The sequence below is a fragment of the Halichoeres trimaculatus genome, unplaced genomic scaffold (genome assembly GCF_033239565.1).
Source record: "Halichoeres trimaculatus isolate MK-OKI-2021-1 unplaced genomic scaffold, fHalTri1.1 fHalTri1_scaffold_19, whole genome shotgun sequence".
Lineage (NCBI taxonomy): Eukaryota > Metazoa > Chordata > Actinopteri > Labriformes > Labridae > Halichoeres > Halichoeres trimaculatus.
This window is the reverse complement of record NW_027437197.1, coordinates 24,915,115-24,940,797: the sequence shown is the minus strand read 5'-3', so window position 1 is coordinate 24,940,797 and position 25,683 is coordinate 24,915,115. Positions and strand designations below refer to the sequence as shown.

The 25,683-nt window shown below is 39.4% G+C and overlaps 1 protein-coding gene across 2 annotated transcripts in view; it reads right to left on the bottom strand.

The window, feature by feature from the left end:
• epha3 (eph receptor A3) overlaps positions 1 to 10,295 on the bottom strand; it is a 163,951-nt gene extending 153,656 nt beyond the window's left edge. The window contains exon 1 of one of the 2 annotated variants that reach the window (XM_074694185.1): positions 10,111 to 10,295. In XM_074694185.1, the coding sequence (XP_074550286.1) occupies positions 10,111 to 10,204 (94 nt within the window). In that variant the 5' untranslated portion in view covers positions 10,205 to 10,295. The remainder of the gene's footprint in view (positions 1 to 10,110) is intronic. The other variant, XM_074694184.1, reaches the window with a different exon arrangement.
• Positions 10,296 to 25,683: the final 15,388 nt, after the last annotated feature.

Below are 25,683 nucleotides of genomic sequence, written 5' to 3'. Positions count from 1 at the left end.
TTTCAGAGGTGGTTGGGGATGCGATTGGCCACACTGAAACAAAATATATATCCACTTTGAATGAATGGAAATACAATTTCATGTGGGTCTTTGGCCAAGAAGTCTTTCATGTCAAACCAAAACCCAGATGCAGAGAAGGAGAGCCATGTTGATAAAAAATGTCAGAGAACAGTGAAGACAAGGACCTGAATTTAATTTAACACTCTACACTTTGGGTCGCTGTAAGAAGTTTCAGATGGTGAACAGAAATGTGTAAAAATGAAAGTTCTTATCAGTACATAAAGCTCCCTCTGAGTAACTTTGGGTTTGTGTTGATTTCTATTCTGTTCTTATTCTAACCCTTGCAGCGTTACATTTCAACCATCAGATAAATGACCAAGTGGAAAATCTGCCATGTGATACAAAATTTAAAAAAGAAAGTTCTAGAGCAGGGTACAGTTAATCAGTCGACCCTCAAATAGTGAGTTCATACAGAGGTGTCAGTGTTTCTTTCAGTCTGTTGAGTTGCCAGTAAAAACTCCTCACAGGAGCTTTATGGTACAGAGCAGAAGAGTTTTGGGGTCATGTTTCACATGTTGTGAACATAACAGAGTAAAAAAATGATCAAACACAGTTCAATGATATTCACATTTGTTTTCCATTTGGATGTTTGATTCTTTGAAGAAACATTTTCCTCAGATTGTGTTGGTGGTCAATTGGTTAAAACATTAAAAACAGTTAAAAAAAAAGGGTTTTAGAACAAGTTTAGGTGAGTTGTAGACCTGAGTTAAAGCTCCTGTTGAGAGCTGTTGCATTTCTTTTTATTTTTGCGCCCCCTGTTGACTCAGTTCCTGGAACCTATTTCACTGAAAAAATGATTTTTTAGACCAACCTAAAAAAAAAATTGTAAAATAACATGTTACATCTAAAATTATTAGTTTTTTTTTTTTTTTTTTTTTTTACCAAATTATATTTCTTTTTTGGCTAAAAATTAGAATTTGATGCAGTGTCGATCAAAATAACCATTTCATTAAATTTAAAAAAATTTACATTCACACAGAGTGAGAAATATGGTTTCGTCATTCTCACGTTTCATCTTCGTTTTTCTTTTTGAGCAAAACTTGTGTTTGTAATTCCGTCTGAGCTGAGCTTTTCCTTTTGAGATAACTAGTTAAAACACTCTAATTTTGTTACAAGACACATTATTGGGTTGAGATGGTACAAAGTAACACCATACAATGCCAACTTTGTTTATACAGCACTTTTTAAAACAACCATGACTGTAAACAAAGGGCTGTACAGGTAGATAAAATATAGAGGTTATAGCAGATAAGAAAAAAAACAGACAAACATAAAAAACATATTAAAAACAACTTAAAGCAAATAAAGGGAATAAGATCAGGCAAAGAAACCAAGGCCTTGTGCACATGCAGCCAGACATTTCCAGAAACGAATATCCCCCCTCATTCATTTTTAAAAATACCTTCGTCCACACCCAGCGGGCAAATTTGCCGATAAGTGGAGCTCAAGGTTTTTCAAACCCAAATTTGGCAGTGTCTTCCAGACGCAAAACCCATGCCAGCAAGTCAGAATGAGCCCCTGACGTCTGAGAACCAAAAATTCTGTTTCCCGTGTCTACATGAAACCATGAAACTGGAGTTTTCCAAAATCTCCACTTTGGCTGAAGTTTTCAGAAAACAACGTTTTTAGGAATATTAAACTGTGGTTTGGTGTGGATGACAGGCATAAACTTATAAAAATATAAACCATTTTTCATATACCTGGCTATGTGTAGACATGGTCTAAGTCTTGCTGAGGCTAAAAGCCAAAGAACAAAAAATGGGTTTTAAAAGTGGACAGTGAAGGGCCCTCTCTAATGTGCAGGGGAAGATCATTCTATATCTGGGAGCAGCACTAGAGAAAGTCCAGTCCCCTCTGAGCTTCTTTCTGGACCTCAGCACCTGCAGGAGCAGCTGGTCAGCTGACCTGAGGGACCGAGAGGGTGAGTAGGAGTGAAGAAACTCAGGGAGGTAAGGAGGGACAAGACCATTTAAACATTTTAAAACAAACATTAGGGTTTTTAAATCAATCCTAAAAGTCATTATGTATCAAAGTCATTATGTATCATTTATTTATGTATATTTTCTTCAGTCTCAAGAGAAAATGCTGTCTAATGTATATCAGGGAGCTGGGCTACGATCTCTCAAGTCATAGAGTGCACACCCCTCCTAGTGCACTTTCACTGATAAGTGAGTGATCCTTGGGTCACGACCAATTTTGAGACAAACTGTCTGTAACATTAAATACAATATGCTATGACACGGCTGAAATGCATTCTGGGAATAACTAAGATAGGTTTAACCAGCACTGACCCTCACAGCACAGAGCAGCGAGTCACAAACAGTTAAACATGAATCAGAGGTGACGTGAACCATGTCGTTAGTTTTGAAGTAACAGCGATAACTCTGTGATTCAAACGAAAAAACTTAATTGATATCCCTTTTGTTCCTGAAAAGTCCAGAATAATGGCGCTAGCAGAAGTCTTGCAGAGCTTATAAGAGCTGATACATGATGATGTCATGTGGTCATGTGACGTGGAAACTTCTGGTTTGAAGTGAAAATGCTACTTCAGTGAAATGGTTTGTTTTTATTTTCGACAAATTGTTTGCTTTTTGCTTTCAGGGAAACTGTACCAAACAGGTGTAAAACAAAAACAGGTTTTTAAGTTAGACCAAATAAAAAAATTGAATTTGACTAAATGACACAGTTGTTTCCATTTTTTCCAGTGCCTGCAGCAGTGTTCTAAGTAGAGATGTCCCGATACAGATTTTTGGACTTCCGATCTGATCCGATTTTTTCATTATGTGTTTCCCCGATACTGATCCGATCCAATACCTTTGTCTGATAAATCCTGTACTTGGGTGATTCAGTTGTAAATGATGAATCATATTTGTTGTATCAAAGTGAGCCCTGTTAGTACCTCCTCAAGAAACACTCAGTTTACAAATGTTGCAAGACGCTGTTTTACTATCATTGCTTTCAAAAGAGAAGTAGTCCCACACAACAGACATGTTTCCAACTTGGTTTGGTTCACAGCAGCCGTAAAGCGTGATGGTGCTGAAAACATGTGAAAAATGGCTTACTATCCAATCCTCCAACAATAGCCTTATGGGGCATCAATACTGATCAATGTATAGGATTGGGACATCCCCATTCCCATTAAATTCAACATTTCCAGACACTTACAGTATGTTTTTTTTTTCAACATGGTCATGTTTTCTTAGGTTATTGCTGCAGCAGGACATCTGGACCTTGGGCCATCTTCAAGGCTCTCCCTACCCCTCTTGTATTCAGCTGCCCACTTTTTCACAGCTGATAAAGCTGGAGCATCATCCCCTGAGCAGTGTACCATGTCATGTGAATGTCCTTTTTCTGCAAATATTTAATAACACCACGGAGCCAAATTTTATCCATATTCACAACATTTCTCTGGTTCTACTTTTTAAAGTCCTCAAACACGACAGTTTGGGGACTTTGACATCACAACGTCAGTTAATCTGAGAATAAACCATGCCTTAAGTGTCAGAAAATGTTGACTTTAATGAACGCCAAGTTTCATCTGTATGGCATAAGTACTTCCTAGTCAGGCTGCAAACTTTTCAGCCCTCCCTCGTGCAAACCGTTTCATACCCGACTAAAGAAATCTTACAAGGACCTTTAAAATTCAGAGTATCTTCATCCTTTCATTAGTAAAAGATCATTCAAAAAGACAAAGAAAGTGGTGCAACTTAAGAAAAATAACAGCAACTCATATTTGGTCATTTTCAGGCTGTCTTTGTTGTTCACATTAAGCTAAACAAACCTCTGACATATCTACTTGTGAGATCATATTGTTAGGGTTAACCTTTAATCATGCTGATCCCTGATACATTTGTCTGACTGTGGCACATGGCCGGAGGATTGACAGGAATATCCGTGTTTTATCCACACACTCGTGCTCCCTGACTGACTTGAAAGTCACAGATTCATTATCAGTTTCAAGTTGAACAATCATCCATCAACGGTTTCTTCTTTTAAGTTCCCTCCTGAAAACTGACTCAGCCTCTTTCTCCTCCTGCTGAGAGCAAATCAGTCCACAGCTCAGAACACACCAATACAGACACACAAACCAGTGGAAGCTACACACACACACACTTTCCCAACAGAGACCGCGCAAACACAACAAAGTGAAGCAGTGGTGCAGTCAGGCCCTGCAGCTGTAACTCTATTCACTGTGAAAAATACAATTCCTCTGTTTTCTTTCATTCAAAGATTCAATAAGCAGAGTGTACACGTCTGTGAGGACTGTCAAAGAGAGGATTGGAGGGTCAGGGTGGAGAGCCGTGGCACTGTGGAAATTGTTTTAGCCATGCAAAATGTCCCCCCTCACAAGCAGGACGGACGAGGAGGAAGAGGACGCTGCTGCTGTGAACTAATTGTTGTTTCACACTGGAGCAAAAATGATGTTTGAAATGATAATTTTCCTCAGGCCGGCCTGATCAGTATCAGCCAGAAAACAGGGCTTGAAAAGGAAGCAGGAGGGGGAAAGAAAACAGACACACAGGGAGACTAATTATCAAATTCCAGCCTCTGAAAGCCTCTGAATGGAGGCTCACCTGAGCCGCAGCCGCGCTGAGCCACTCAGCCAGATGAGTGGCAGTCGACACATTCCTATTAGAGTCTAATGAAGCTATCTGTTCATGTCAGATAATAGCAGCTCAGCATCCAGGGCCATTGCTTCCAATTTACATTTCTCAACGAGCCGAGCCCACCACTCAAATTGAGCCGAGCGAGGGGGAATTTGAGAGCAGAAAATTAGACGGCTCTCGTATCGCAGGAGGGAAAAAAGCCCCCTCCAGCTGCACTTGGCTTTGGAAATCAGCACCCACACTCACACACACACACACCAAACATGTGCATAGACACAATCATGGTGCAGTTATGGAATAAACAAAATTGCAGGAAAAAAGATGCATCCCATTCAAGAGAGCAGAGGAGTAAACACATGCTCCAAAGAGATGAACAAACATGCACCTTCAGAATAAAAGCTTGGAGAAACACACATGCACTCAGACGCTAAACCAAAACACGAGCACATTCCCACACATGCGTCCTGAAAATAAGAGCGTACACAAACTTGATCTGACAGTGTTTCTTACTCTTCCTCTCTTACACACACGCATACACAGTTAGCGAGCTAGCGTCAGCCAAGCATATAGCCCTTGCCCCCAACAGGGAGTGCCTCTAAACGGGAACTCAGTGTATTAATAGCAAACTGAGCCAGCCTGTCTGGGAGGGAGCAAAACATCGCCGAGGTAGAAACAGGTGAATCAATGTTTGACACATATGTAGACCCCTATCAGCACACACTTCCTGAACACACCCCAACAAAATGGAAGCAGAAGACACCCCGCTACAGGCAACAAGGCAACTCCAAATTTTCAGTATAAAATGATGGCTTTGAATTGATTTCTCTTCTCAGTTGTAAGAACTGTCTGCAGCTCTGCAAATCCAATCTGAGACCACTCGTCACGAAGCATTAGTTCTCCCTTTTTTCGCCTGCTAGTGACCTAGTATCTTGGCATAGCTCTTGTTGAAATATTAACATGAAAAGCTGGAGCAAAGATCTACAGGGTGCCCATTTTGATGTCTATATTCTCACAGTTCGACGCCATCGTGACCGTCTTGCTCAAACTTTAATTCAACAGTCCAGCTATTCCAGTAAAATCTGATGAAGGCAATCTGTTTCCCGGCAGATGCATGAGGAAACCCAATCCTCAGACATAATTAAAATGTTGGAGGAGTGGAAGGAGGAGCTGTCAGTCAGAAATGCTGGTCTGGAATCAACAAATGGCCAGATAAGCCGAGCGAGGACCCTCCCATCTTGACTGGTTTATGTGATGTGGAGGGGGAAAGGAGACACACAAAGATGCAACGTTGTACTTTTTGCTTGTAATATCCAGTGTGTGATATGAGCATGCGGTGTTAGAGGGCACCGTCTCTGCTTCCTGGCTCTGAGCATGTGAAGACTGGCAAGGCCGCAGTGCAGGCAAAGCAAGGCGACTTGTGTCTGTGTTAAAGGGTGAAGTGTTCACCTCCCATTATGAATTATTCAAGTGCAGAGTCTCTCTGTCTGATGTTGCTGCTGCCTGCCCAACCCCTCTGCCCCCATTCCCCTTTCTTTCTTTCTTTCTTTCTTTCTTTCTTTCTTTCTTTCTTTCTTTCTTTCTTCGTTTCTCTCATTCTTCTTCCTTCTTACACCAGATGCCTTATATATTCTGTACACACATATATACTGTAACACTCAGATAAAGCCATGCAGCACTCCTGCACACATACTGTATAATCTTATATCTCCACCCATAAACACACACACACACTATATACACATACACACCTTTTCTTTCTGTCTTTTTTTTCTAATGCTTTGAAGATGTGCTTTTGTAAAGAAGGTGCCCCATCCATCTCTACCTCAGTTTGGCCAACTCTCATACATAAATATAGAGACTCGGATTTGTACACACACCCACACCCACACACTCATACACACACACAGTGGGTCATGTGTAAGCATATTTTCTAGCAGCACCTCAGAAAAAAGTACCATAGCTCAGAAACACCCATGTGTCCCAGCGGGACTGCATCACTGGCCTCGCCGGGCAAAGCCTCCCCACCGCCGGTTAAAAATACCCGAGGCCTCCCGACGCCCCCTCGCCAATCTCAGAGCACGCAACCACGCACAGGGACGTGCTGCTCAACGAGGAAAAAAATCACCCTAGCCCTTGTGTTCTTTTTTTTTCGATTAAATGTCCAAACCGTTTTTTTTTTTTTTTCTGAATTTTACCTGGTATTAATTCTCCAGAAGTGGAAATGAAACCGAGCCTCAACTTTCTTTGAAATCAACTCACCAAAAAGTTTTGCACCAGGATGCAACACAAACCACACAGTGCATGCCCTATTTTTTATTCTTTTTTTTTTTTAATTTATCTATAGTAAATCAAAATCAAAATGAGGAGTAAATATCCGAAGGCACAGTTTCCAGTTTGGAGAGATTATTCCAACACTTCTGGTTTCCTTCAGCTTTCGTGTCTGTGTGTGTATGTGTGTGTATGTGTGTGTATGTGTGTGTGTGTGTGTGTGTGTGTGTGTGTGTGTGTGTGTGTGTGTGTGTGTGTGTGTGTGTGTGTGTGTGTGTGTGTGTATGTGTGTGTTTATAAGAGGAGGACTTTCAGTAATTATTGAAAACAACGTGGCAGAAGTTTCCTGTATTGTCAGGAACAGCTGTGTTCAAACTTTTGGTTTTCCCCGAACTTTCTTTATTATTATTATTTTTATTTGTTTTGTAATCGAAGCAGCCCTCACCGAGTCACCAAGCCTTAACTTTTTAAACCAGAAGGCAACCATTTCATTATCAAACTAATAACACACCACAAAGAGACGTGGGAGAAACGAAACTTTCTGCTGAAATGAGTAAAGATTGGGAAGTTTACAGACGGACCTTCATCTGCGCGCTCGCTGGGTTCAGAGCTGCAGTCTGTGAGCGTCAGGAGGAGCCTCTTTAACTTTATCTCTACTTTTATCATCACACTCCGTCGATATTAGCTTTAAGAACTTATAAAAAAATGTCAGGATTTTCTTGAAGAAGTAAAAACTTTGAGTTTCTTCGTGTGTCTGATCACCATGTTTCTCCAGCAGCTCAGTGAGGAGAGAAGCGGCTCTTCTTGCCCATCAGTGAGTGTTTACCTCTCATTATTTTCATCTACTTTGTTGCTTCACAGCTTCAGTTGTTTGGAAAACTTCATGTTGGCTCCTGTTCTGAAGGAAAGTGTCTGGAACCGATTTCATGAAGCAGGAAAAACTGTTAAAGTTTTTCTTCGAACTGTTTTCCTCTTTTTTTTTTTTTTTTTTTTTTTTTTTTTTTTTTTTTTTGTAATGGAGCTGTCTGTCTGATTTTTCTTATAAGAAAAGGACGGGGCGGCTCGTTACTGACACTCTGGTGAATTGCAGCCTGCTAACGGAGGTGTTAGTCTTATCGAAAATTAGGCTTAGATGAAAAAAAATGGTCAGATGATCTCTCTCTCTCCCTTACACACACACACACACACACATACATACATACACATACACACTCACTCTCCCACTCACACTCCTACAACTTTAAATTATTTCAGTGTTATTTCGCTTATTATGAATCTCCAGATTCCCCCTTTATTAAGTACATATTCCCCTTAATGAACATTTCGATTATATGTGTGAAAGTGAATATTTGTAGGAAAGTGTGTGACGACAAGAGGTAGGACTCAAAGTCTGTTGTAGCTGTTGTTTGCCCCCACTTCGATGTTCTTCTTTAAAAAAAAACTGTCTCTTTCCACTCATCCTTTCATGTTAAGTATAAAAAAAATACTGATTTATTGCTCGACATAGACTCACGGAACCGGGCTGCGCTCCTCGCCTCTCACACACAAAGTGCGCACAAAGAACCAGCTCTATAAACTCCAACATTTGTCATATAATTTGTGTCCTGCTCAAACTTTCGTTTTTTATCTTATTTTAGGCTTCGATTTTTTAAAGAGGCGCATTTGAAATGTTAAAAGCAAGTGCCAAGACTTTAAAAAAAATTAAGAGGTGTATGTTCAAGTTCGTTGATGTTCGTGTCTGAAGTCAGAGTGGGCTGTTTATTCTTGAATTATTTATTTCATTTCATGTAGCCCTCACAAGCAAAGAATCAGGAAACTTTTTGGACTTTGTTTGAAGACTCAAACTTTTCCTTCAACAACATCAGCAGGAGTTTTCTTGAAGTTATAGATCAGTGCGTGTGCGGGCTGGGGCACCAGAAGCCTGTTATGTGCCTTTTTTGTTTGTTTCTTCTCCTCCTGTTTGTCCAAACAGACAAGACTGTGAACCATCTTCGTCCAAAGTTTGCTCTGGCACATGTCATAACCTCATATTTACCAGGGTTTTACTTCCTCTTCCAGTCTACTTTCCTGTGAGCGTGTGCACATTTTATTAATTCGTTAAATTTATTTTAATTATTTATTTTTATTCTTTTTTTTTTTTTCAAGGATTAACTGGAGCTCTGATCACTTCCCTTTATACAGTGTGACCTAAATCTTCTCCCAAATGTATTGTCCCCCCTCTGCAGGCAGCTTAACCTTTACACAACTCAGAGCAACTCCAGGACGCGCGGACCTTGTCCCTTTTTTCTTATCTTCCAACTGAAAAACACCTCAATTACGACTGTTGTGTACTTTTTTTGCCGTCACATTATATAATATTTTCTGTACACTGTCTCTTTCTCTCAAGTGCAGCTCCACGTGTTCGAAGAAGCGACTCTGCAGAAAGTGGACTGCTCTGTCCTGATCTGCGGGGTTTCCAAACATTGCCCTGTGCTCGTTCTAACCACACCAGTCCGACTAATCTGCTCTGGAAAGAGGTGGACCAGGTCGTGAGGACCTTCCTTATTTTTTTAATCGTCCTATGAATGTCATATTTAATATTTAATCTGAATCATAGTCGTTCGATGGACACAGCAGCCCCAAAAGTCAACTGTTTCGGGTCTATCCAGGTCACAGACATAAAAACACTCATCCGCGTTTTTTGCGCACTCCATGCATTGGAGCTCATCTTGCGTTTATTGCTTTTAAATCAGCGTGTCTGCCTGTCTATGCGGGGCGTCTACCCCGAATAGATTCTTTGTTAAAAGAAAGCAACATGGACCTCTGATGAGCACACAGGCAGCGGAGTTTCTGGACATCTTTTTGCCCCGTTATAACTCTGCGATGAGCGCTTCAGGGGCTGTCTCGACATCTCATCCCAATTTAAACAACTATTAACCCCCAAGTGCGCGAGACAACCAGAATGAGACAACCTTGTCTGCCCCGTTCTGGTCTTTTCAAGTTGAAATTATCGTCTTTATGAATCATAATCAGGCTGCACGTGGTCCTCTTCCTGTCCCCACGCGCTTTGTATCACCTTGATGTTGTTATCGCCGTAATTTAGACAGTAGCAAGTCCGCGAGGCGTCCGACACATCCACGCGCGCGCACACACATCCACACAAACACACATGTCCGCAGCCTGAGAGTTGTCTTACCTTCGTTCGGGGGGTAGATGATGGAGAAAGCGGGAATAACGCAGGAGAATAAAAGAGGTAAAATGAGAAGAAGTGATCGCGGATTGCAATCCATGGCGGCGGATCAGAGGTACATAACTCCATGAAGCCACTGACTGATCTGAGAGCGTCTCCTCTCCTCTCAGCTTTCTCTCCTCTCTCTCGCTCCGGCTCCCTCCGGCTGGAGCATTTTTCCGCTGGGTCCTACAGAGTCTGACAGACGAGCAAAACACAGCGCGCAAGTTCACCACAGGTCACTTCAGAGCCTCTGACGCTTCCTTTGATTCAAACAGTCAAAGTGCACAGCTCTAAAGAGCATTTACAGGCGAAGCTACACTAATACTTCGTTAACCAGCATGTAAACAAAATCAATGGCACATCGGGAACAGTGGGAGAAACAGCCAGCGCTGACCCACTAACGCAGTTATGCTGTCACATTGCCGTCAGCCTCTTTGTTCCCTGTTGCATAGCTGGTTAATTTCTCTCACTCCATGATCTACAGACTACAAGTGAGGGCGACTGAATGCTCTCAAATAATAACTGAGAGAAAATGATTTAGGAGCACGAATGAGGGAGAAACCTGCTACTTAAATGTCAGCTTTCTTCACTCACAGCCATCAGGATCCTCTTCCTTAACATGCAAACACATCAGGAAAAGAGGAGTGTGTTCTTCAACACTGTACAAACTGTACAGTGTTGGGCTTGTTTGTTGCAGGAAAGTGAGATGAATCAGACAAAAGTGTGTGTCTGACAGGCAGAGGAAGACTCATGGAAGACTGGCCTGTCTGATCACATTATAAGACTTCAACGCTGAAAAGAAAACATCCTTTAATCTCTATTGTCTCTGTTTCTGTAACAATGGCTGACTTAAGTTTTACTCATTAGGACAGACACATTATACGCCAATGTATGCATCTACTGTGTGTATTGTTTTTGTGAGGGGGCCATTAGGGGCCCCTTACACAGAGTTTGCAGTGACAGGCTGGGTGGCAGTGGGCCGTACTGGGACACCAGCTGTTGTGGTGGGTGGGGGGTTGGAGGCTGGGAAGGCATCTGACAAACAGGGAAAGTCTGGGAAGACAGTACGAATGAGCCAGCAACTGGGCCTTTGTTTTTAACTGTTTAAAGCAGGGGTCACCAAGCGGTGGGTGCGGGCACCTGGGCACCCACAAGAACCACCTAAGGCACCCACGAGGCACAACAATAATAACAATATTAACAATAACAATAATAATAAGAAGAAAAAGAAGTAGAAGAAGAAATTTATTTGTAGAGCGCTTTTAAGAAGAGCAGTTTATGAAGTGCTTTTTAAGTCAAGACATGAAAACAAGTAACAACAGCTTCAGCAAACAGAGAATAAAACAAAATGCTTAATTCAGATGAGACAGTTTTAGAAATATTGTGGTCTCATGTGACAGATAAACCCAGACAATACAAGAACCGCACAATATTAAATGAGACAACGAGGATCAAAATAAAAGATAAAAACATCAATCAGCAAGAAAAAGACAAGGCCAAAAAAGGGTTTGAGATCAGGAAACAGGACAGCAAGTGTAAAAAGACAATATTAAGAGTGTTAATAGATTAAAAAATATTAAAAATGATAATAAAGGTGATAAAAATGAGCAAGAGATAAAACAATAAAAAAGCTAAAAAACAAAACAGTAAAACCCAAGAAGGATTGAAATAAAAGAAGGATTGAAATAAAAGAGATAAAAGAAGGATTGAAATAAAAGAGATAAGAGATACAAGACAAGATAAAGCAAAAACAGACAGACGGCATCACATAAAAGCCAGTCTGAAAAAGTGAGTTTTTTAAAGTGACTCAAAGGAGGTGTCTGACTCTGCACGCCTTATCTCCTCTGGCAGGTTGTTCCAAAGTCCAGGAGCTCTGATGGAGAAAGCTCCATCACTTTTTGTTTTGAGCCCCTTTGGAACGACCAGAAGGCCTTCGTAGGATGTTCTGAGGCTGTGAGCAGGCGAAGATCATTCATTTTACCAGTAGCTCAAAAATATAGTTTGGACCAAAACCCATGAGAGCTTTATAAGTAATCAATAAAATCTTAAGACCAATTCTAAAAACTGACCCGAAGCCAGTGTAGGGAGGCTAAAACGGGAGTGATGTGATGCCATCTACTAAAACCAGGTAAAAGCCTAGCTGCTAGCTGCTATTTTGCACAAGTTGGAGGCAAGAAAGGGATTAGTGCTGATCACAATGGAGTTACTACTAGAATTTTATTTAAATAAAAAACATTGTATCACTACTGTTATCCCTGTTAGCAAAAAGTGGTCTATGCAATTTTGTTCAGGAAGTTTGTATCAAACAAAAAGCCCTTCGTACCACTCAGTGGTACCACCCCTCAAAGTAGGGCTCAGTCTCAAAAAGGTTGGTAACTCCTGGTTAATAATAATAATAATAATAATAATAATAATAATAATAATAATAATAATAATAATAATAATAATAATAATAATAATAAAACTTCCCCCCATTGAATTTTATAGGTGTAAAAAAATATTGATGCTGCAATGTATCACAATACTTTGACCTGTGATAAAATACAAACATTTCAACTCTTAATATTGTTATTCATGTTCAAACAAAATTCACATTTCAGGTCATTTGCAAGTACAATATTTCTTCCACACCTCCACTGCAGTAGATGGCGCTGAAGGGCTTTTTTCACTGTATGTTGTCCATAAACTGTATAATAGCTTAAAGTATATTCAAAATAATTTATTCCTGAACTTGATGATGTGGGTTTAGATGCCGTAAATATTAATATTTTCTCTCTGTTCTTGGGTCAGCTAGTTTAAAATCATTTAAAGTTTAATTTTCAAAGTGTTTCAACCATTAATTTCTTTACAACATTAGTTTAATGTCACAGTAGTTTAAGTGACAAACTTGATGCACTTTATGTTTTCAAGTTAATTGCTTAATGAAACACTACATCTGACTTTCATAACTTCAAACACAATCACATAGAACATTTTTCTTTCAATCAAATAGTTAACTGTTTTGAATATCCCAATATATCACAATATTGAATTGTGATATTATCGTATCGTGACCCAAATATTGTGATGTGTATAGTATCGATAGGCTCTTGCCAGTACTCACCCCTAGTTAAATTGTAGTGTTGTGTCAACAGTTAGAGGTCTCAGTGCAAGAAATAATAGGAAGGAAATTATTCTGGGATAACTCGAAAGGGAAAGTAGGCGAGAAACTAATTTGTGTGTTATACTTTAAAGTTTGGGATTTCCCAAAAAACGGAAAAATTGAGACCAGTCTAAAATCTCTCAGCAGCTGCCACTTTAACTAATGCTAATGTCATGCTTCATTAAAGAACAAAATAAACTTTTTCTCCTCACTGTTAAAAAACAGTAAAACATGGTTTGAATAATCCTAATGTAGTGAAAATGTGTCCCAGCTTTTGAAAATGTGCTGAGCGTTCACACACTGCTGCTGTTGTGAAGAAAATCAATGCTGCATTCTATTATTTGTCTCTCTAGCTGTATCATGTAGCAGGTGGAGCGCTCCACAGCCCTTTTACACTCACTGGAGTTTTGTTGCAGTGAGTTTAACATAGATATTTTAGAACAAAGGACTTAACAACAAACTCGGAGCGGCGTCTGACTCTGACAGATTTATTAGTCGCAGGTCGTCAGTGGTAACGTGGAAGAACGATGCCAGCAGGTCTCTGGCCACGTTATTAAGTGGCTGTGGCATGTGGATTTACAGCAGGTTTTAGATGTGCCAGCCTTCTTCATACATCATCTTCTACATCCCACTAATTCACTTATTACACACTGAGAGAGATTAATATGAGAGGTCCCACGGCTAACCATCAATTCTGGGGCTGGTCGTTCTGGGCGCGTAGTTTACAGGAAGGAGGGTGGAGTTCAACGGGGAACAGCTGCATTGACTTTAAGGCACTAAGTATAAGTTAACCTTCTTCACAACGATAAAAAAAAACCTCTGAATGTCTTTAAAAAGTAATAAATTGAGAATTATTTGTAACATTTTTGACTACTTTCAAGGTTTTTTTGAGCAGCATGAAACAGTAGAAAGGCAAATAAGACTAAATTGATTCATTTGATATGGATTGTTGTGTTATATTAAAACATTTGCACTAAAACAGTTAAAGAAATCTGCCAACTAAGACAAATGAACCTTAGTGATACAACTTAAGTAACCGGGATTGTACTGTACCATAGAAAGAAACATACATTATCAATAAAATGCAAAAACTGGAATCTTATCAAGTGTTTTTGTCTTTTTTTCCAAACACAAATGGTCTTGTTATACTTGATATGACCTACATTCAACTGACCAGTCCAGAAAAAAATCTTTTTTTTTTCTTTTTTTTTATGTTATTTTAGGACAAAAATGAGGTCTGAATTGCTTGTAACAAGTCAAAATATCTGCTAATAGAACAAGATTAAAAAAAAATGCTTAAAACTAGAGTAATGTCTTAAAACAAGTAACTTTTGTCTTGTTCCATTGGCAGATTGTTTTTTTTACCTGTCACATGAATTTGAGACCTCATTTTTGTCTTTAAAAAACTTGAAATGAGACATTTTTCTGGACTGGTCAGGTGAATGTGGCTTACATTAGGCCGAAAAAGACATACTCTGCTGAAAATATGACTAAACACTTGATGAGATTTCAGTTTTTTCCAGTGCTGTAATTGTTCTGCTTGTTTGAAAGGTGCTTTCACTCTGTTTTCAGTCAATAAACCTACATGCCGGCTCAGTCTAATTGCTGGAAATCTGTTTCTGATTGTGGTGAATTGGAAAAATGTGACGGTTCCCTCCCGTCAATCCACTCCAGCTTTTTTTTTTGGTCTTCTCAACGAGCGCTTGTCCGTTCTTGAACTCTTTCCAGTGGAACAATCCAGTATGAGAAGGAGGGAAATATTGATTTAGAGCTGCAATTGTAACTCTCGATCTGTCCTGACATGGCTGCACGGCGTTCCAAACTCACAGAACAGATGTTGTTTCGAGGCAGCTTTGAAGCTTAGTACGACCCGGCCGTCCTACACCGTAACAAACAAACATACAAACAAACATACAGACAGGCCGACTGTGCTGACTGCCTGCTGTCAGTCCCTCGTCCTCCCTGTGGTTCCCAGGCGGCACATTCCTCTATACTCACAGCGTACAGGAGGAGGAGAAGCCAGCAGGGCTGCTGGCATGTAACACTATCCCCCCACACCAAACATCATACCAGGGACGCTTTCCTGCCGGTGCCAGCACCAACACTCTGTTTCCCTTTGTACTTTTATTCTTTCGCAGACTTTAATTTCTGCATGTCTCAAACTGTTGCAAAGTGACGCAGAAAGATTCATGATTCAGACTGAGGCAGCAGAACAAATGGAACAGTCAGATCAGGATCCAAAAGTCATTTTTCAGACAAACATTATGACAGCTTCCCCTTCCCGTGCACTTCACTTTTATTTCCTGTATTTACACCCATGATAAATAAGGTCATGGTTCATTTGGTGAATTCTCCCTCTGACTCCAGAGTGATGGCTCCGACAGAATGGGCTGACCTGCTCTAACAGGGCGCAGTGAGTGAGAACTCGGCCTTCTTCCACCTATAAACCAATCTCTGTGTCCACATCCAGCCGCAGTAATATCCCATCAGGCTGCTGAGGTGTAGACGGAGGAGGCTGGCAGCGAGCAGAGTAGAAAGCATGAGTGGAGAAGAGAAACTGTTTTTCTTACGTTAGTTTTACAGAATTTGGGAAAGGATCCATTTTTAATCTATTGTTTAAAAAAGTATTGAGCCAGTAATTTATGGTTCTCCACAGTGAGGGATGGGAACTTCTAAAACATTCAACATAAAAAGTTTCTGCTCTGCTGAAGTGTTGTTATGTATTTCTTCAAAGACTTTTCTCTCCCTCAGTAGAAACATTGGTAAAAATCTTTGGCGAGCGTGTGATGGTGGGAAGGCAGTCAGCAGAGGGACACATTAAACATTCGCAGCGAGCTCCTCACGTGAACTTTGTTTTGAAGGAATACAACATGCAAACAAACAAAAACAGTAATCACATATGTGGACTAGAGATGGGTACTGAAATTAGGTGCTTTTATGGTTACCGATTGACTTCTGTCAATGGCTCCTCCCGGTCTGCGCAGCCCCCAAAGGCAGCTTTTTCTTCACCTCAGATCTCGGTGCCTCCTCATGTCTCCTTATCAACAGCCTGTCTATGTGTGTGTGTGCGTGTGTGTGTGTATGTGTGCGTGCGTGTATGTTTGTGTGTGCCGGTGTGTATGTCTATGTATGTGCGTGGGTGTGTATGTTACTGTGTTGCAGTGGGTATATTTGTGGTGGTGGGAGGTTTAGGGTTTTAATGGTATTCCTTTGTTTCTTCTGTTTGGTTTTGCCTTTTGTTTTTATCCTCTGTGAGGCACTTCGTGTTGCACAAGTGCATGAAAAGTGCCATACAAATAAAATAAAGTTAAAGTTGAAGTTTTAGTACCAGGTACCTACTCGCACAAAATCAAACAATACCAAGTTAAGGTACCTAAACTCGTCCTTGTGACTGTGAGGGAGTGGAAGAGTAGGTGTTTTTCTATGCTGGACATGAACCAACATTACAAGTTTATATACTGAGAAACAAAAATGCTAAATTGAAAAACTTTGAGATTTTATTATCAAAGAATTTAATATTTATGATCACATAAACACACAAAAGAACCAAATATTGGTACTGATACCGATTCTCAGGTACTGGGAATTAGTACTGTACTGTTTCAAATGTGAAAAGTAACCATACCTAATAAATAAAGACACCTAAGTGTTAGTGCCTATAATAATTTTGAAAATGGAAAGTAAAAAATCGACTTCTGTTTTTTTTATTTATTTTTTGTTAAGTTAAACACTGTGTAGGGATTTTCTGGATTTTTAAAATAACTACAGATATCTAAAAGTCATTTAAAAAATCAGTAACAGAAGAATATAAATGAACAAAATTAATAGATTAATTAAAATACCTGAAAACAAATGGGGGAAAGTGCAGGAACTAAGGTATAAGGAGAAAAAAAGGGAAAATGGATTTTTTTTTTTTTTAAAAAGACAAAAAGTAAAGCAAGAAGGAGACAGAGCCAGAAAGGAAGAATACAAAATAACAAGGGAGTAAGACTGAAGTAAGAGGAGAAAAAAAGAAAAAAGAAATAAAGCAACTTAAAAATACACAGCAAAAAACGGAAATCATATCAAGTGTTTTTTTTTTTTGTCTTATTCTTCGTAAAAATGTTCTTCTTATACTTTGTATGAATCACATTTACCTGATTCATCTAGGAAAAATGTCTTGTTTTAAGTTATTTAAAGACACAAATCAGGTCTGAATTGCTTGTAACAAGTAAAAAAAAAATTAAAATAAAAAACTGGCAACGGGATAAAAAAAAAAAAAAAAAACGGTTACTTGTATAAAAACATTATTCTAACTTGATGAGCACATTTTTCCCATCCAATGTCAGATTTTTTTGTTAATTGTTACAAACAATTCAGGCCTCATTTTTGAATCTAGACATTTTTCTGGACTGGTCAGATGAATGTGGCTCATATTGAGTCTATTTATTTATTTATTTATTTATTTTAGGCTCCAGCCACCTGTGACCCTGAACAGGATAAGCGGTTAAGAAAATCAATGAATGAATGAAGACAAAAACACTTTTTGCAGTGTAAAAAGTAAAGAATGAAAATGATAAGGAAAAACAGGCTAAAACTAAAAAATGAAAAGAAAGAAAGAAAGAAAGAAAGAAAGAAAGAAAGGAAATGATGAGAGAAGATGATAGTGAAAGAAAAAAGAAGAAGAAGGGAAGAAAAAGATGACAAGAGGGGAAAAAACAAGTGAAGGGTCAGGGAAGAAACAGGAAGCAAAGTAATAAGTAAATAAATACACAAAACCTAAATCGTCCAGTGGAGCTCAGTGGTCTGGAAATACGGAAACAGAAGAATTTACCCTTGAGGAAGTTCTCAGAACAAGTACCTCAGAACTGGACTCAGCTTCCAAACTGTGTAACTGATACAGCTGCTGTTCAACTCTGGCTCTGGTTGATAGGAAAAAGGAAAAGTCACAAAAGAATCATCCATGAGATTGTTTTTTCTTTTCTTTGTCTTTAAGGGGATATTCACCTGATGAAATCTGAAATTGAATGTTCACCTCTGTGCGGTGTATCTGTTGTGACTTTGCGTGCAAACACAGCCAGTCAGCAGGGTTGAAGACATTTCATTTCCTGGGGAAGGACTTGGAATTCCTGTTGATTGTGCTTATTTCTTTGTCTTTTCAGGGTGGATATTGTTGCTTGGGCTGACCAACCAGTCCAAACTGATTAAGCAGTAAAATGTTAGACACGTAACTTTCCACATTCCTGAGGATTTTTTTTCTGGGAAAGATTGACCAGAGTATAGCAAAGCCTTCATGAGCTTGTTATGAGTATCTCACTGCTCATATGTACATCCAACGTATGTGTGACCTAAGAGAGCACTTTCACAGACTAAATGTGAATGTTGTTGATTATCTCTCTAAAAATTTACATGTGAACTTCGAAACTCATACAGGCAGCATGGCCTCAAACTGAGAAATGCCCTGAAACAAACAGTCTGACATGATGTTTTATTTACTGGAGGATAACTAAACAAGGCTGAACCAGAGGAGCTGGTAATTAGAGATCCAGGAAATAACATTTGGTCTCCTTGATGGCAGTGAGGTTTTGTCACAAGGACACACAGAAATGCAAACAGGCAAAAAGAAACTGTCTCTTCCTCTCTCACACACAGTGTACAAGTCCCCATAATGCAGAAAAAGAAGGGACGATTTGTGTAATGACCCATTAGCTTTTATTTCTCTGAATCTGAATCTGTATTCTCTCGCTCTTCATTTCTGTTGGTTATTATTGGAATTTGAGAAATTAATCGTTTTACAGAGGACAGCACTTGATTGGAGGCAGCATACTTTCTCACTAATTCCCTGTAATAATAAACTCATTTCAGAGTGTTGCAACATAGCATTTATAGCCAAGTACTGCTTGGGATAATTAGCTGAAATGAATGGAAGTGTCGTGTTTTCTGGGAACCAGTTCAGTCCTAATGCAAGAAGACGTCGGTCACAGAGGCGGCGCTCATCAATCTTTGAAGGACACTGTCTTCACCCCCATATGACTCCCTCTGCTGCTCACCCTGCCAGTACTGGCTTGGATACTGTTCCTCCTCCATCTGCTATAGGATTAGATCCACACACACTGCAGATCTGAGGACGCTGAATGCCAGACCAGACTTTAACGGCAATGACACAGTTTCATATTTGGCATTATAATTTTAATTAAAAAAGAAAAAAAACACTTTCACCTCTTGTTCATAAAGCCAAAAAGTGAACGTGAATAAAAAGTTTTTTTTGTTTGTTTTTTTTTTGTTTTTTTTTTACAATGAGCTTTGTAATTTGAATAAGATAGTCTTATGTAATTTTAACACACAAAGATATTACGTTATAACATGAATCTTCTCTTGGTATAATGACATAGCCTACTGTTTATCTTGTAATAACGTAATATATTATTACTTATTTGTTAAACTCAGGTTTAAACAGGGTCAGACAGAGTTTTAATTGGACTGCCTCGCCCCTTCTGGCTCAGAGTCTCTGCACACTGTTGTAGTGACTTTCAGCGAGGCATGTGTGTTTTAGAATTAAATGGCGATTGGAACAAACAAATTCTTTGTTCAAGACAACTTTTTACTGGATACAACACGCTGAGATGAGGTATTTATCAGTACAGTTACGTAGCGCTACGGTTTAAAACGTGTCATCAAGCACATGTTGTAGTAGCTGGTTATACGTAGTGCTATCGGCAGCCTGGTGATCTGACATATCTGTAGGCTAACATGACAACAGGTAAACACTGTCAGTTTGCATGTAGTTTAGTAGCTGTTTATATTTAGCACAGCTGACGGTCTGGTGCTCTACAAGACATGTCTGAAACATGTAATGCTAGCTCTACTTGGTATATCACTGGCAGGACACAACCAGGATCCACTAACTCTTCATTTTATTGATAGACTCTCAAGTTTGAACAGACCACTGCAGAATAACTGCTGACTGTGGGTTGGAATGAACATTAGCACAAACAGTTTAGCTCCTGTGTTAGCCTTTAGCTCGTGCTCTATCTCTCTCCAATTGATCTTTCTTCTGCTCTTCTGTTCTTTTTCTGTCTGACAGTTAGGCTCCAGTGTCCACCACCACTACAAAATTAATCACAGAAATCATTTTCAGCAGAGAAAAACACGGATCTCTCTTCTCACTGCTAAACTTTGTCAGCCAGCGTGGTGTTGTCATAGAGACTTCGGCGTGCCGTAAATCAACCCAGCCCTGCTCAACCCAATCAGGAAGCTACGAGGAAGCTAAGAAGTAGAATTTCAAAGTAAGGTGTAACCTGTAATATTGGTGTTGATAATCTAATTTTGAAGTGGGGATTAGGATCAGGCATATATCTAGAAGGGTGACCTTTTCAAGATCACTTAAAAACTCCTCACAGCCACTTTAAATAGCAGTGCTTGGGTTAAAACATGGTGAGCTTGTGCTATTGAGCACTGTGGATAGTATTAATAGTATGAAAACACCAAGATAGATTAAGAAACTCCCACTGTCCAAAACTTATCCTTTTATGACCTGAAACACTTTATGTTATATGTTAACAGTTCCATGTCAAAATAGCTCAAAATTAATCTTGTTATAACTGCAGATTAAGCTCTGGGAAAGAACCCTGAAGTGTTCAACCCTAGAACAACATGGCTGAATGATTTTCATCCAAGCAAATGTATTTTCATAATTCTCATTGAGTTGTGTTTGAGTTTCATGGGAACCTGGGTAGCTCAGGTCACTCACTGATGTCATCAAAGGTAGTTGTGTTTCCCTGCGACCGTCTCTGTTTTTTTTTTTGTTTTTTTTTTCAGCAGGCACATATGCCTGTGGTTTTCACCCAACATTAGTGATAAGGGGGAAAGATATTTTCATCATTATCTATAAATGAAAAAGTTTACATTTTTCTTACAATCTTCACTGGACATGCCTCATTTGTCCAAGGAATGAGATAAATCAATAAAACTTACCAGTTTAATAAGCTTTTTTTTCTTTTCCTTTTTTTAGGGAATTTTTCATTGATGACTCCCTGTTTTTTTTTTTCTTTTCTTTTCTTTTCTCTTTTTTAACAAATTTAAGAACCCTTTTTTTGGTCTGATCATAATATTTATTTATTTATTTATTTGTTTGTTTATTTGTTTATTGATTGATTGATTGCTTAATTGATTCATTCATTCATTCACTAATTTATTCACCCATTTATTTATTCATTTATTTAATTTTAGGAGATTCTGATGTGAAGTATCTTTTATTGGGTATCTGATATACCCTGTAAAATGTACCAGATGTTAGTGTTTGTAGTGATAGTGATCAAGGGTTAAAACTGCAGTTCTTTGAGCTTCAAACCAAAATAAGGAAAAAAGAAAGTAAAAAAGTACAGTTTTATTGAACATTTACAGTTTGGTTCTGAAGTGGCTTGGGTCTGAATTGCTAATTAATGTATTGGCACACACTGTATGGGTAGTGTATTTTTGAATAACTTTTAATTACCAGTATTACCCATTGTAAGAATAGGCTTAAAACTCTTAATTGGAGACAAATAAGGGAGACTAGACCCATATACTACAGTCTATGTTAACAAAAACAAGTTGTTATAACAGAAAACTTTTTATATTAAAAAAGGAAACTGATTTTTCCTGGTGTCGCAGCAACATTCCCATATAGCTGAGTGTAAAGTCTCTTTAAGTATATGACACCCTCTGAGAAATAATAGCTCCAGACTTAATCACAGGATATTCTGCATGTCAGCGTCAAACAAAGGTATGTATATATAGTAAGTGTATTCATGAGCGTCTCTGTGCGTGGGCCTGTTTGCTTTCTAATGGCTTCACCCTCAGAGCAGCATTAGGAAGACAGTCAGGTCTGTTGCTGCGCTGTTGCAGAGCCTCAACTAAAATATTCAGGAGAAAAGCACCTTAATTATACAGATGATGGAGTACAGGCCCTGAAGTCTTGTGTGTGTGTGTGTGTGTGTATGTGTGTGTGTGTGACGGTTTCACACAGCTTCCATACAAGCATGCAATTGGCCTATGGCTCCACAAATGTCTCATTCTCATTGGGTGCATCTGTGATGTCTAGACTGTTGCTGCATCTCTTTCTCTGAGACTGAATTTGTCACAATGATGATGATGATGATGTGTGTGTGTACCTTGGCAGAGCTTATGCAACTTATACATTTACACAGATGCAAATGCATATACGTGTGTGTGCGGAAACGTAAACTTTGTATTCACGTCTGCACAGACAAAGTGTACCGTGTCTGCTTTTGTGTTTACTTCTGGTGCTGCGGGAGAGGAAGATGAAACAACAAGGGAGACAAAATGACATGGAAGGCATGATGACTGGATTACAAATGCACACACATACACACATGCATGTGCTCACACTTGTTGCCTGCTTCCTGCCAAAGCTCCTAAATGAGGTGTTCCTCTTTCATTAATCATGCCTGTTGTTAGGGTTACCTGAGTGACTCAAAGTGAAAAAAAAGGCAGCTGGAGCACTGAGTGACACTGAACAGCCTCGCTTACGCACTAATTATAATACATTAATGTGATTATTTCAACACCTACTCATTAAATTACAATCTTAGCCTGTGCAGAACGTTTTCATTAGAGTCCATGGTTCATTTACCTGTGAGGGGAAATGTATACGGCTTTGACACGGGAGCATACACTGTAGATATAAAGCAACATGAGGATTAATGTGCTCTGCTGATGGATGACGTACAACAAGTTTTGCTTTGAGAGTGACCAGGTTTACTGTAAGCTCGAGCTTAAACAGAGCAAGATGTCGCACTTAATAGTAGCGTCTTTGTGTAGCTTTGTTATTTCTCCTTATGTGGAGTTCGTTTCCTGTCATCTGCTCCCAGGCTCTCGCCTGTGGAGCTATGAACTGCTGGCGAGCATGGTGAAAACCAAGGCAGGGTGTGGTGCACATCTACAAATGTAATCCCAGCTACATTAGAAATAACCTTGTGTTTAAACATCACAGCGTCCCAGCTCCATCCTCTCTGGAAGCCGAAGTGGAATGTTGTTTGTTTGTGGCTAAACTTTTGACTCCGCTATGATGCATAATGTGCAGATTACAAGCTGGCTTGGATACAGATGAGCATTTCTTAAGATGCATCTATTCATTAATCAGATATTATGAGACAGGCCTTTCAACACATCTCCACAACCCTAAACTGTGAAGCAGTGTCAAGAAATGCTTTTCTGGATATGTAATGTGCGTGTAAACAAACCTTTCCCATAACCAAACACAGCACATCACTGTGGATAAAACAGACTTAAACTCTCAACTTTTACCGTAGTGTGTGCTGCTTTGAGTGCAGCAGCAAACATGCATTTAATAGAGAGCTCATGGAGTGTTAAAAAGCTTTATAGAAACTGTTAAAAGTTTACTGTTCAAGCGAACAAAGCGCGAGTAAATAACTCCAGAAAAAAAGGTGATGGTTGGTGATTTTGAGCCGCTAATGTGAGCAAGCATTGAACAATTATGTGCACTTTTGGGGGTGGAATGATTAGATTTGCTGAGTCGAAAATAATCGCATCAGCCCATAACAAGAGGTTGTTACATTACTGACTGAACAACACTTACAATGCTCAAATTGACTGCAAGGGTAAAAGAGAACAACAAAGGAATGGAAATATAGATTTTCTGACTTTATTTTTTGCATTTTTTGATAATTACCCATCAGGCTTAAATACTTTGTTCTTATTGGTCAGAAGGCCTTACTATCAGGTTAAGAATCTGGGTGTCACTTTTGACTCTGAGCTCAATTTTATTCCTCATATTAAAAATGTAACTAAAACAGGGTTTTATCACTTAAAGAACATAGCCAGAGTCCGCCCGTTTCTCTCCCGGGCTAACACAGAGACGCTAATGCATGCTTTTATCTCCAGTCGTATTGACTATTGTAACGCCCTGCTTTCTGGTCATCCAAAAAGAAACATCTCAAGTTTACAATTATTACAGAATTCAGCAGCACGTGTGCTGACGAAGACCAGAAGGCGGGCTCACATTACCCCGGTTTTAAAATCACTGCATTGGCTCCCTGTGTGTTTTAGGATTGATTTCAAGGTTCTTTTAATGGTTTTTAAATGTCTTAGGGGTCTTGGACCTTCTTATCTTTCAGAACTACTTTTACCATATGAACCCTCGCGGACCCTGAGATCCTCTGGCACTGGCCTCTTAATAATTCCTAAAGCTCGAACACGGACTTACGGTGAGGCATCTTTCCAACATTATGGCCCCCGTCTGTGGAACAGCCTGCCAGAGGACCTCAGGGCTGCAGAGAATGTTCATATTTTTAAAAGTAGACTCAAGACCCACCTTTTTAATTTAGCATTTAACTAATCCCATATTTTTATCTGTTATTATTTATTTTTTTATTTTATTTATTTATATAATCTCGCCTTTTTACTTGTTACTCTTATTCTATTACTATTTATTTCATTTACTAGTGTTTTATTTATTTATTTATTTTATTCATTTTATGATTGTTAGCATATGTAGTTTTATGTTTCTACTCCATATCTCCAGTGTTTCCTCAGCAGGGGGCTGCCTGCACTGGGGGCCGCTGTTGGCTCTGGCTGGGATGTCTCTGTCTGTGGCGGGCGTCGTCTTGGCCAGGTGGGGGTCTGCAGCAGCGTTTTGCTGCAGTGGGCCCCTTGCTGGTCCTGTAGCGAGGCATGCCCGGGTGGAGGCGTCCTGGCTTTAGACTGTGGACGCCGCCCAGTGCAGTCGGCCTCCTGGCGTTTCCTGACCTGGCTCCTCTGTACTCAGCCACACGATTTTTTATCTACACATTTAAAATAATGTATTGTGTGTGCATATGTATGTGTGTGTGTGTGTGTGTGTGTGTGTGTGTGTGTGTGTGTGTGTGTGTGTGTGTGAGTGTGTGTGTGTGTGTGTATATGTGTGGGTGGGTGGGTGGTGCTTTGGGGTGGAGTTTGAATGGGGGGGTGGGGACTGTTTTTAACATGTATAGCACTTTGTGCTGCATTTCTTTTAATGTATGAAAAGTGCTTTATAAATAAACTTGATTTGATTTGATTTGATTTGATACTAAAACCGACAAGACCCAAGAACAATCAGATCATGCAAGTCTCATAAAAATCAAACTGGATTTAAGAGTCTAACCCGTTGTATTTATTTATTTATTTCATTATTTATTTTATTGCTCATATTAGAAATGAAACACAAAATGAACCATATGCATAATGACGTGGTAAAAGAGAAAAAAAGAAAAAAGAAAAAAAGGAACACAGCAACAGACAGTTACACTAGGAGATCTGCAGGAGGAGCCAATAAAACCCATCAGGGCTCTTTGACTGGGCCTCCTAAAGACAAAAACGAAATATGAAACATGTACACACGAATACACAAATAAATTTCAGCAATTCGAACAAAT